This window comes from Eucyclogobius newberryi, unplaced genomic scaffold (assembly GCF_026437365.1).
Source record: "Eucyclogobius newberryi isolate DKJ021-1_F unplaced genomic scaffold, fEucNew1.0.hap1 SCAF_20, whole genome shotgun sequence".
Classification (NCBI taxonomy): Eukaryota; Metazoa; Chordata; class Actinopteri; order Gobiiformes; family Gobiidae; genus Eucyclogobius; species Eucyclogobius newberryi.
In genome coordinates this window covers 14,529,612-14,541,712 of record NW_027315835.1, presented here as the reverse complement: position 1 = coordinate 14,541,712, position 12,101 = coordinate 14,529,612, and the positions used below count along the sequence as shown (strand labels likewise).

The window sequence follows — 12,101 nt, the reverse complement described above, 5'->3', positions numbered from 1 at the left end:
ATGATTGCACAGCTTGTAGTGACACAGTAATTCTACTATAATCCAAAAACCACAGGTAAATAATTAACAATAGAGCAGAATGTGTGTAGAAAAGCAGGTCAGAATAATGAAGAGACAGCAGAGCACGTTCTTCATACATTTAGTATACAAAATTGAAATATGTCACCACACAGACGTTTAGTCATAAAAAATAAGACAAACAGTTTGAACAAGTCATCTTACATTACATAAGTACATGGCCAATGCATTTTGCACCACTCCTAAGAGTTACAGCAGCTCATTACCAGACACTTTCCATGCAATAGTAAATCACATTTTTTGCTGTTTCTCAGCTACATTTTAAATTATAGCTAGGCAAGACCACAGATATCAGTTTACCACACTGGTGCTATGCAAGTTTGCAACCCAAAGAAAGTGAGGACTGAAAAGCGCCTCGCCACATGGGGGCGCTTACTGCAGCCAAAAACACAAATGCGTTTGAAAAAGGGCCACTTGCACAAACTGGCTCCTTTCTCTCCTCATCAGGAGACACTAAAAGCCTACAATTCCAATAGATTTAGAGTCATAAGTTCTAAATGCACTGGTACATGTGAATCTAGAGAGATAATGTATTATTTCTAAACTGTACATAACTTCACATCCTTCTTGGTGGCATTTAGCGTTGGAAAAGAATATAGAATGGTACCAAACGTGACATTAAAACCCCCAGAGTACATGGTTCTTTTGCACTGGTCGTTGGTTATGGCAGACACTCACATTAGGCCAAACCTGAACACTAAATGCACTGAAGATGTGCTAAAGAACGAGATCATTACTTTGTGTAGTTCACGTGTATTAGATCCAGATCCATGTTTTAAGCCTGCAACTTCACCATTTCATTGCAGAAAACGTCTTCAGAGTTCACTCATTTAAGAACCATTGCCCCCTTTTGCTGCTCATGTGCTCTCCAATCCTTATCTACAGATTCAAAATATCATTAGGAACACTACTCAGATTACAACTGACTACAAAAATGTTATGCAATTATGTGTCAACAGACCTTTAAATTCAATACTTGAGTTTATGATTTAGTTAAGTTCTGGCTCGTCTAAGTGTGGTTTCTATAGCGAGGGCAGCCACACAGATGCAGGGGTTAAGTTAAGAGTCAAAATAAAATAACATATTCTGCTATTAACAGTGTCAACTACAAAAAAATAAAACGGATTACAAGAAATAAGCCACCTTTACGAGGCATATTTTACTGCATTCTTCCAGTTTGGCCCCAACATGGGTCATGAGTTAAATGTGGTTTGCCTGAACTTTTTGAATGAAACTAAATTGAAACAGAAGCTGGAGAAGGAGAGGATGACAATGTGTATGACAGAATTTAATACAGTGCACACTACACATGTGGAAAGTACTTATAAACATGGCACAGAATCTAATCTTTCTATCGTATTAAATGTTAGCAATTCTCTAAGTACCACATCTCCACTATATCTTGAGGTACATTGCAAACAATATTTATTTGACACATACAGCACTGTAAGCTCTCACCTATAGTTCTGACTCAAGGCCACGATAAAACAAGGCTTTGTATGACAATGACCGCAAAGGCCGCCTGAAATACTCATGGTCATTTACTAATACTTCATTCCAGACAGGAGAGAGTGAATGTGGAGATAAGAGCCCTGTGTCCTGTGGTGCGCCCCAGATCAGTCTGCCTTCCATTGTGCCTTCAGTGTCAACAGCCTCAGTGCATCTGAAGGCTTCAACTGCTTGCTTCAATCAAGTCAACAAATTACTGTCATGGAGATGCCTGTGTGAATTTTGAAAAGGAAACAACCCAATTGAAGTCAGCTCTGTGTTACATTGAAGAAGAAATCTGAAACAGCAGATACAAAATAATCTATAAATCTCCAGACTGTGACCTCACAGGCATAAAACACAACCAGTCCTGCTCTGGATGGACGTGACAGTTCTGCCACGGTCAGACTGAAATGAAGGGTACTTCTTTGAGATGAACCACACTGATGAGTGCAGAGAAGACAAATCTCGCAGAGGCAAAAGCGCACACCTCGAGGTGTTCATGCCAGTGTATACAACATGCTTTGTGACCTCACTGTGTCCCACACACTGGTTCAGAGGTGCGTGTTTGAGTAAAAACATTGTAGCCCTCGTGCCACACTCAAGTTCTACAGTACCTCGCATGTAGACTGTCTTTCACACAGAATCTATGGACATATTCATATTGCCATGGTAAAAAATTGGACTCAATAATAATGGTCTTGTAGCTAATATCACTTGGAAAAACATTGATATAAAGAAAGCAGTCTGAGCAGTGCACTCTCACTCACTTTTCCATATTCTCAGAGTGCCAGTGGTGGCATCCAGGTGATGTGGGTGGAGTCTAAAAAAGAGTGCACCTCTTGCCCCTCTTCTTGACAGGCGGAGGGCAGAGCACGGCTCGGATGGCCTCGTCGAACACGGTCTTCAGGCCTCGCTGGGTCAGGGCAGAGCACTCCAGGTACTTCACTGCTCCTAAAAACACAAGACAGCCACTCAGCAACAGCGCTGAGCGAGTAAGATCATGCAACAGTGTTTGGGACGAAGGGGAGGTACCTATCTCACGGGCCATGGCCAGGCCCTGGGGGTAGGTGATAGGGGAGAGCTTTTTGTCCCGCAGACGCTCAATAGTGTCCTTGTCGTCCCTCAGATCCAGCTTGGTGCCCACTAGGATGATGGGGGTGTTGGGACAGTGGTGCCGCACTTCAGGGTACCACTGGTGCCACACACACGTTTTCAGGAACAGAAACAGGTGAGTGAGAGAGAAGAGGGTTAGAGTGATGCGAGTCACTGCAGGGACTGTGAGCGGCCCACTACATGCAATATGATCAAAATAGCTAACCCAATATTTTCAACTTATTTAAAATAAAAGCAAAATATATGGGTATGTATATTTAACATCTGATATGTAAAAATACAATACAATATGATTTGCATAGCCTAATTTAAAAACCAAATATATACAATTTGTTTGGGATTGTTTTGTTAAGTTGAATAAAATGTTATATTTTCTATATTTCTATATTCTAAAAATATTTATCGTGAGGAATATGGTTTGCACAGTTTCGAACCTGTTCAGTTGTTTGAGTTTAGTTCTTCTTATTAACTTCAGTCGTACCTTGAGTCCAGAGTAAGTGTCAAGATTAAACTCTTCATCTCGGTGTCTTTACAGAGGGAGTCTGGCAGTAGGCAAAGGTGTGTTTTCACATAAGAGCACCCCAAGAGCTCTGTTGTGAACCCACTGAAGACCTGAGCATCCCTCGGCAAAGACGCTGCCCTGCTCCAGACCTGGCTTTAACACACGAGTCACTCCAAACTGAGGTGTGCTAAGTCCAAGTCTGGAGCCAGAATGGAATGAGCCAGGTGGAGCCAAAGATGTGCCTCCTAGTGGTCAGGCGCGGCATGAAAGGACCAGGGGTCAGCCTACTGACCTTAGCGCGGACGTTCTCAAAGGAAGCCGGGCTGACCAGGGAGAAGCATATCAAGAACACATCCTGGGAGAGAACCAGAGACACGACTGTTCAGGCTTTCTTCTAATGACAGTGACTCAGAGGAAGTGGGTGGGACAAGAAAAATGTATAACCCGCCATTTGATGCAAAATGTGTGAAATGCTGTGAAATATGTGCTGATTTTTTGTAAGTCCAGGAAACGGTCACTCTTGTGTTTTGATGGTGCGGTGCAGTATGTGTGGATAATACCGTCTGGGGATAGGACAGAGGTCTCAGCCTGTCATAGTCCTCCTGTCCCGCTGTGTCCCAAAGGCCTAGATTCACCGGTTTCCCATCCACCATAACATTGGCAGAGTAGTTGTCAAAGCTGTGTACAAAACATGAATTACTTACATTAAACATTAAAGCTAAGTAAGTAGGACATTAATTAAGCTAAGACGAGGCTGAGCAGATGAATCCGTGGGACATTATTGAACCAAAGGGAAGATGAAAAGATTATTGAATATCAGACCTGACAACATGAAGACCAATAACTATTACAAACGCTCCTAAACAGTGTCAACCCTCAGTATTAATAGAAGTATTACAGCATGTTGTGTGACTTACACTGTGGGGATGTACTCTCCGGGGAAGGCATTGGTGGTGTAGCTGATGAGCAGACAGGTCTTACCCACAGCTCTGTGGAGAATACAGAGTTAGTACATGCACTCTTCACTGTAGTGTCCCTTTCATTATGTGCCACACACACTGCCCTACATTTGTATGGCCTGAGGGACACAACAGCCCCCTGTACCACCCCCATCTATGGCCCTCAGAGCACATACACAAGGCCGGGCCAGGCAGATGGACACACAGACTCTCCTCTTTGCCCGTATGAACACAGGTTATAAACATGCACAGAGATGCCACTGTCATCACGAAGGTTTCATAGCAAGAGTATTCTTTGTTTTGTCTTTTAGCAGTTTTCAGCCTATACTCCACTTTGAGACACCCGTTATCGAGGCCACTAGCCTTCGAATATCCGACAGAGTGTGAAGAAGTCATGTCACTAATGGTTGCTAAAGTTGCAAGTGACCTAATGACTAATGAGTAGGCCCATTTGTCTTCTCTTCCTACACAAACAAGCGATAACACTCGAGTTTCTCCGTTAGCTTGATAGACAGCAAACTCTGCATTGTCAAGAGCATATTCCATACGAATGTGATCGCTTTGCTGGACGGTGTACAGCCCATCACGGGCCCGGAGCGGAGGAGCAGCCGAAGAGCAGCAGGGCCTGCTCGCATTCCTCAGCACGCATCAGCACATCCGCCAGCCTCCCGTGGCCTGTGTAGGTGTTCCCTCAGCATCCCGGGCCTTTGTCACAAACCACTGTGCACGGCCTATAGCCGACTATAGAGCACGTAGGCCGCCTACAAAAGCGACAACATATGCAAAATGAACCCGCATAGAAGCGGGCGAGCCGCGAACAAGCGCCCCCAGCCCCCTTTCCTCATAGCATCCTCCCATCCCTGTCCGCCCGCACGTAGACGCATCCCTGCACCGCACAAGCTTCGGCTCTCACCCATCGCCCACCACCACGCATTTGATCGCTTGCATTTGTGCAGAGCTGGAGCTTCACACGCCGGTACTGAGCGGTCACAGATCCGTCGGTCTGTGCTCTGGTCTCGGATGGAAGCTGTGGGTTTGTCCTCTCGGCGATGGAGACGCAGTGAAAGGGCTCGTCGACGACCGCGTAGTACCGAGCGACTCCGGAAAACACCGAAGGTTCTTAAAGGAACAGCAGCACATTTTAAAGAGCGCGACTGTGAGACTGGACTTAGTGAGCGACTCACACAGCAGTAGTTTAGCAACCTCAAAGTTGTATATAAATCCTATACATCCTTAAAATATACTAAAAACAGTGGTCTATAACAATAGGGCCAATTTGTATAGGCAAAATGTAGTTTACTGGCAATAGGTCTGTATTACAGTCTGTATTACACACCCATTGCCAGTAAACTAATCTGTATATATTTAAGTATATTAAAGTCTTACAAGGAGTGTCAAGCATTTTATTGTACAATAAACAAAAACCTGCAGAATGAATGCATATCAACATGATTATGTGAGGTTTACCTCCTGCTATATTCTACAGCAATTAGGCAAGATTTCCCTGATATAGTTCTACAGGAGGATAAATTGCAGAAGCAGTGGCACTATTTATAAAAAGCTAATTTGAGATTGTTTCACCGCATGAAGACACCAGTGGATCTTTCTTTAAGCTTCTGCAATAGTGATACACTAGGCCCATGTAATATATGCCTACTACTGGACTTCCTGCTCAATGCAGATGTGTGAGTGTATTGCATGTGTCCTTGTTACTATGGCAGAAATATTAGCTTATATCCTGGCTGCCTCTCAGTTGAAAGGTTGTGGTTTGGAAGCTCAATCTCATAGAGCAGAGTGCATGTTGTCTTTGGAATGTAAACAGTTTGTGTGGGTCACAGGGGTTTGTTTGGGCTGCTGAAGTGTCCCAGTGGAGAGCCCTGCACGTAGGTGAGAATGGCACTCTGCAGGTAGCTGGCTCTTTGTGCCTCCGCCTCCATTATTCTCTGGATCTGAACGTCTCTCAGCCGAACTTTCTCTAACAACGACGAGATCTCACTGTCTTTGTCCCGGAGCGCCTCCCTGTGGTTGCTACTCTGCACTGCACACAAGAACATTGCACAATCAATGACACAAACTAATTGAAGTGAAAATTAAATTCAGTCAACAACACTGCTAAAATTCAGGGCTTTTCTGTTCACTATACACATGGTATAGGTCCTGGACACATATGACTTAATACAAAACATCCTTCTGTTACTGTCCTTTATTGTCGAAATTTAAGAGAACATTAATTTTTTCCACTTTGCTTGGTCCTTTTATGCACAACTATCTACCCTTCAACAAGTATTTTTTTTAACTTGCTTATATATAAAATGACAGACCACTGAACTAACCTTTCATCTCTCTTTCCAGGGCGCCTATCCTCTCTTTGAGTCCAGTTTGAGTGGCTCTCTCCGTCTCCAAATGGCCAATCTGCTCCTGAAGCTCCACCCGCACCTTGTTCACCTCTGCCACTTTCTCCTGCTCTTTACCCGACAACTCCTGCAAAACAACATTGACATGGCTAAAACACTGTCCTGTTATATTATTAATACCAAACCAAGCCTTTCATTTGATGATGAGAATGCACAGCTCTAGCTTTAACAGTTCAAATATCGGTAATAATACTAACCCAAACAGAGACTGAAAGTACTCCTTTCCTTAAAACATGTAACTGTTACTTATTCTTCAGTTAACTGCATTGAAAGAGTTCAAATATTAGACAACAGACATTGAGTTCTGGTCCAACAATGACCAGGAAATCAATTAACGTGAAGTCTTATCACATTCATTTATTGCCCTACACCTCAACAGATATCTTGGAAAAAAATCCTTGATTAAATACATTTTCCTGGATCAGAGTCGATACCTGAGTGATACTAGTGTTGCTATCTGCTATAGAATAAATTAAGTAACCCAATGTAAAGAGAAACTTGGACACTGAACGTTTTACACACAGTACTTTATTTATCATTGGTATAGGGCACGGAGACTTGGATGCTCAACACGCTGTTGTCTATTCAAGCCTTGCTATGCTTCGACTGAAGGGAATATCATAACCTTTGATGTCGTAGGCCTGATAACAAGGACTAAGTTGACATTGTCAGTGGCATCGTTTCTCAATATCTGTGCGTCCCTAATTTAAATTAGCCTTCCCCTATCTATATTATTTTTAAGATGTAGAGAACATTCTATTCACAATATCATACAGCGTTATCATATGTTGAAATTGTTTGAGGTACACTATCTTATCTTAATATAATGAGCAACAAGAAGAAAATTGTGATTCACAGATGGATATTTCTCAGAGTGAAGTGGAGTACAGACCTGCTGGAGCTCCTCAAGCCTCCGCCTCAGAGTGTCCACCTCCAGGCTGTGCTGGCTGCTCCGGGCCTGTAGCTCTGAGATCAGGTCTTTCTGTTGGGACGAGTGCAGCTGAGCCTCCTGCAGGGAACAGCGAAGGGAGGACAGCTTCTCCTTCAAGGAGGACACCTGCTCCCTCTACTCACACGTAACACAATGTCAAGACTTCTATAATGGAACATAGTACTTGTCCAGTCTGTAAAGGAAGAACAGACCTCCTCGAGTCGAAACTGTGCCCTCACACGGCCTAGCTCCTCCTGCGCCTGAGCACGCTCGCTCACACACAGAGCTTTGGTCTGGCTCACCTCCTATGGAACAAAGGCTGAAAGATCACCTCCAGCAAACAGACACGCACAGCACAAAAGTGCTACTTACTGACACTCATCATCAGCTCACTCAAAGTTCTATTTCAATTGATTCATGCATGTTTGAGGTATCCTGCATTGTCCTATATTGGCGGCTTCACTACTCAGAAAATGTCTGATTTCACCTACCCCCTATTTCCAGGTCATACATATTGGGCTCAAAAAATATTTTTTTCAACAATAAAATCCACTCCTTGCTGCGTTGTAATGCCCCTATGAAGAGGCAGGGAAGTTTGGAAAAGAAAGTCAGTGAACCCATTTCTAGTAATAAGCTGTTTAAATGTAGATGTTCATTGCAATGTACAATGAACAACAAAATGTAAAATAAGGACCTGCTTGTGTTAAAGTTATTGTGATAAATACCACACAAAAAAACATGTGATATCTTCTTAACAAACCTCTTCCAATTGGATTCTCTGAGCCTCAAGTTTAAAAATGCGTTCTTGTAACGCTCTCTCACTCTCCTCTAGATGACGATTCACATTCTCCACCTGTTCATCACACATAGAAGTGATTATGTAGTGGATTTTTCCAAAGGACAGTTGACTCTATGGCCTCCAAAGAGAGGCTGAACTGACCTCCTTGTGGTGCAGGCTGTTATGGTTCTCCAAAGTTTGTTTTGAATACAGTTTCTCCTTCTCTAGTCGCTCTGTGTTAAACAGCATCTGATCATTAGGCACCACATCATGTTCTTTCCCATGTCAGATTCAGTCTCATGGGTGTGGGAGCCCGTCTGTTTTACCTTCAGCTTGGGACAGACGAATCTTGAGCTCTGCCGTGCTGTTGGTCAGATGTTGTTTTATCTCAAAAATGTGCTGCTGCTGGGACTTGCATTTGTGTTCCATTTCCTCCACCTGCAACACAAACACTGAGCTGAAGCGGCGCTGCAGGAGCCAAGAGGTCCACATGTCACTGTGGGGTTTACCTTATTTCTCAGATGGACATTGTTGCTGTTCAGACACTGAATTTCTTTGAGAAGCTTGCCTTCTTTGAGAACACTGTCCTGATAATGGTTCATTTATTACAATTCAAAACTCATACACAGGTGAATTTCAGTACCTCTAGTTCTTTCTTCTTCTCTCTGTTGTGCTGTTCCCAAAGTTGCTCCTTCTCAGTCTTTGTCTGAGTGAGCAAAGTAGCCATGTTGGTGTTCTTCTGCTCAGACAGAGCCAATGCAGCCTCAGCCATTTGTAACCTACAGAGAGCACAGCATCACCTTGTGTACTCAGCTAAGCTCTAACTTGAGCCAACTCTGAATATTTTTAATCTAAATTGTTATTGTTATTATTAGCATCATAAGTGCAGGTCAGTGTTATTTTAAGGATGTCATATGCATTTTGATCACCTTTGCTTTATTATTTCCCTGAACACGGATGTAGATTTAGCACATTACATTAACTTACACATACATATAAGTGAGTTCTACACTGAGTTGGCACATACGCTAAAATGGGATAAGCTTGATAAGTACAATTATTACTTGGCAGTAAGAGAACTGACAGCAGATGTCCTCTCATTCAGGGCTTCCTGGAGTTGGGCAATCTTCACAGATGTGCATCTATGGAAGATATAACATATTTAAATGATTTTAGAATTTTATAGCAAAACATGGATACCCAAATGCATAATATGCATTATGTGTTGAGATTTGACCTGTTTGAGCGTCCCATCTCATCTCTCTGTTGGTCTATGGTGTCCATCAGGCTCAGAAACTAACAAGGCCCATCACAAACAAAACAGTTTTAATCAAGATCAACGAACACAAAGAAATCCAGGCCTTGCACGAAGGATCAGTCACCTGTCGCCCCTTCTGCTCCTTCAGGATGTGGATCTCTTTACTGAGCACCTGTGTTCTGCTGCGGTTCTCCCTCATCGCACTCTGCTGTTGGCTGTTATGGGCTGTGCTCTGTTCTGAAACCGTCAAAACCAACAGCACTCAACTATAAGAGGCCCATCTACAATGCTCAGCAAACTTCTAATAAAATATATTTGGGTTTTTACCATAATAATTTTGTATCCATTGTATCACAGTGAGTTCTGATCCATTTAAGTACAATAATATCTCCCCAGAAACTCGTAAATATAATATTAATAATATAAATGATAGTCAAATCACACCTCCTGTGTGTATTCCTCAATGAATGTAACAAGTTTTGACATTATCATTAATATTGTTAATGTGTATTTTGAATACACAAAACCAACTGTTCACCTGTGGGACGAGCCCAGCCTGTTTTCTTTGAGGAATTGCATTTAGCCTACATTTTTAGGCTTATCTAAAGAACACTTCATTGGGATCGGAAAAATATGAATTTGAGCTTGAACTGCTTTCAATACATCCAAGAAGGGAGATCTCACCCAGGGCTTGCAGCAAGTCACTCGGGATGTTGTTTCCTGCCATCTCCAGCTGAACAAGACTCTTATTCTTCTGCATAGCCTCTAGTAGAGAGCGCCCCCCCAAGAGGCCAATATTGTTCCATCTCAGATCTGCAAAGACGGTTTTACAGTTTACAGTGACAATCATGCACACATAGTCTACATAACAAGAAAACTGATTAAAATCACTATCCAGTGTTTTACAACAGACAGAAAATGCAGAGGTACCTAACATTTCCAGGCTGTTGTTGCGTTTGAGGGCTTGAGACAACTCTGACACCCCCTGGGGATTGATCTGATTATTCCGCAGATCTAGCTGTTTCACACTAGAGTTTGAGGCTAGGCCTTCACAAAAGAGAGAGAATGCCTCATCCCATAAACCAAGTGCATTCCACTCCAGCACCAACCTATAAATACGCACAAGTGTGGACAAAAAAGGAAATGTTAAGCAAGGATGGATGGCCACTAAAACGGACATTACATTAATAAACGTCACCTGTTTAATGAATTAGTTTGTGCTAACAACCTTCCCAGGACTTCAGCTCCAGCAGCTCTGAGGTTATTACCCTGTAATAAATCTCACTGATTCAAACAAGAAACACAAACCGTAATAGTTTGTACATAACTAAATGTGTAGGGCATTACCTTCAGATCGAGGACTTTCAGAGAGGTGTTTCTAGTGAGTCCAGTTAAGAGTGCAATGGCCCCTGGGATCAACACACACAAACCTACCCCATCAGGACAATTCTGATTCGTCAGCTGACATGACTAAAGTAGGCATATTCTTCATTAATCAAAAGCTAAGTATGCGAGTTTGGTATTTTCAATCAAAGAGTTGTAAATCTTATTACATGCAAGTGTCAAACCAGTTTTAAATTATTTTTAACAAAGCAGTGGTTAATAGCACATATAGCAAGAGCAGCCTTCAGAGTAGTGACTGATTTGTGAGAGCATTATTTGATTCAATTGACTGGATTCCTCATGATTAAAATCCAACAGTGACAGTGGGTGTAAAATTGTACAATTAGGGCTATTCCACATATATAAGAGGCTAATATAAACAGTGCCGGTAGGTAATATAGACTAGGGACAAAGGAGCACATTCAGACCTTCCTCGCTGAGCATACAGTTGCCCAGCAGCAGCTCTGTGACCACATGGTTCTTGTGGAGAGTCCTGGACAGCAATGAGCATGTGTCTGAGGACAGGCTGTGTCCACTCAGGTCCAGTCGTGGCCCTTTCTGCAGCTGGGAAAGGACCCCCTCTTGGGGATCCACACCGCTCTCCCTGCACAGGCTCAGGAACGTGCTCCTCAGATCCCCCATACTCACACAAACTGCAAACACAGACATTGACATCTGATTATTTTATCATTTGACTTCCAACTACCACAGTAAAATTCACGCGTTTAGTTAATCAGGACCAATGTGCATGTAAAAACGATATGTGCGTACTTTATCTGACTTTTCTGGCCATGTAAGTTTAGCCACTGTGCTTGAGATTTCTGTGGCAAATCTAACACAATCTGACTGACACAAACAGAAAACACAATAACATCTTGGAAAAAGCCAGGCAGATAATAACTTCACTTTAAGTCTACCTCTTTAACACATTTATTGTTTATGGACATCGTTTTTCACCAAATGAGCTGAATAAACCCTTTTAGAAAATACTACAAACCTGAAGTAGCTACAACAAAACAACCGTAACGCGGAAGTAAACACAAGTGCGGCGCAAAGCATGATGGTTATTGAAGTCCGTTTCCCCCAACAAACACACGCATATCGCCACCAGCTGGTCAGGAGGGTGACACGACATTACGCCAAAAAAATCATAAACCAATAATGTATTAAATTAAATTGTATTCACATGCTGCA

At 42.6% G+C, this 12,101-nt stretch overlaps 2 protein-coding genes across 2 annotated transcripts; both read right to left on the bottom strand.

Annotated features, from left to right (window-relative positions):
- Nucleotides 1–123: 123 nt before the first annotated feature.
- rac3b (Rac family small GTPase 3b) lies at nt 124–5,241 on the bottom strand. The gene is made up of 6 exons (XM_072456369.1): nt 5,057–5,241; nt 4,102–4,173; nt 3,745–3,862; nt 3,477–3,539; nt 2,602–2,761; nt 124–2,520 (listed from the first exon to the last, which is right to left on the bottom strand). Exons 1-6 carry the CDS (start codon nt 5,089–5,091, stop codon nt 2,390–2,392), a joined length of 579 nt encoding a protein of 192 aa, XP_072312470.1. The 5' UTR covers nt 5,092–5,241; the 3' UTR covers nt 124–2,389.
- A 371-nt stretch (nt 5,242–5,612) lies between these two features.
- Nucleotides 5,613–11,978, bottom strand: lrrc45 (leucine rich repeat containing 45). The gene is made up of 18 exons (XM_072456366.1): nt 11,905–11,978; nt 11,336–11,560; nt 10,872–10,933; nt 10,723–10,793; nt 10,455–10,633; nt 10,209–10,337; nt 9,649–9,761; nt 9,504–9,562; nt 9,331–9,408; nt 8,910–9,045; nt 8,776–8,853; nt 8,593–8,704; nt 8,429–8,499; nt 8,249–8,341; nt 7,701–7,793; nt 7,450–7,623; nt 6,477–6,624; nt 5,613–6,181 (listed from the first exon to the last, which is right to left on the bottom strand). Exons 2-18 carry the CDS (start codon nt 11,547–11,549, stop codon nt 5,976–5,978), a joined length of 2,016 nt encoding a protein of 671 aa, XP_072312467.1. The 5' UTR covers nt 11,550–11,560; nt 11,905–11,978; the 3' UTR covers nt 5,613–5,975.
- Between the last annotated feature and the right edge of the window lie 123 nt (nt 11,979–12,101).

Coding starts and splice junctions, on each gene's coding strand:
- lrrc45 (XM_072456366.1), bottom strand. CDS start 11,549: ATGGGGGATCTGAGGAGCACGTTCCTGAGCCTGTGCAGGGAGAGCGGT. Junction 8,854..8,909: donor AGAAGAAGAAAGAACTAGAG/GTACTGAAATTC, acceptor AACCATTATCAG/GACAGTGTTCTCAAAGAAGG. Junction 8,705..8,775: donor ATGTCCATCTGAGAAATAAG/GTAAACCCCACA, acceptor TTTGTGTTGCAG/GTGGAGGAAATGGAACACAA.
- rac3b (XM_072456369.1), bottom strand. CDS start 5,091: ATGCAAGCGATCAAATGCGTGGTGGTGGGCGATGG. Junction 3,863..4,101: donor GGAGAGTACATCCCCACAGT/GTAAGTCACACA, acceptor TTTTGTACACAG/CTTTGACAACTACTCTGCCA. Junction 3,540..3,744: donor CTCTGTCCTATCCCCAGACG/GTATTATCCACA, acceptor GTTCTCTCCCAG/GATGTGTTCTTGATATGCTT.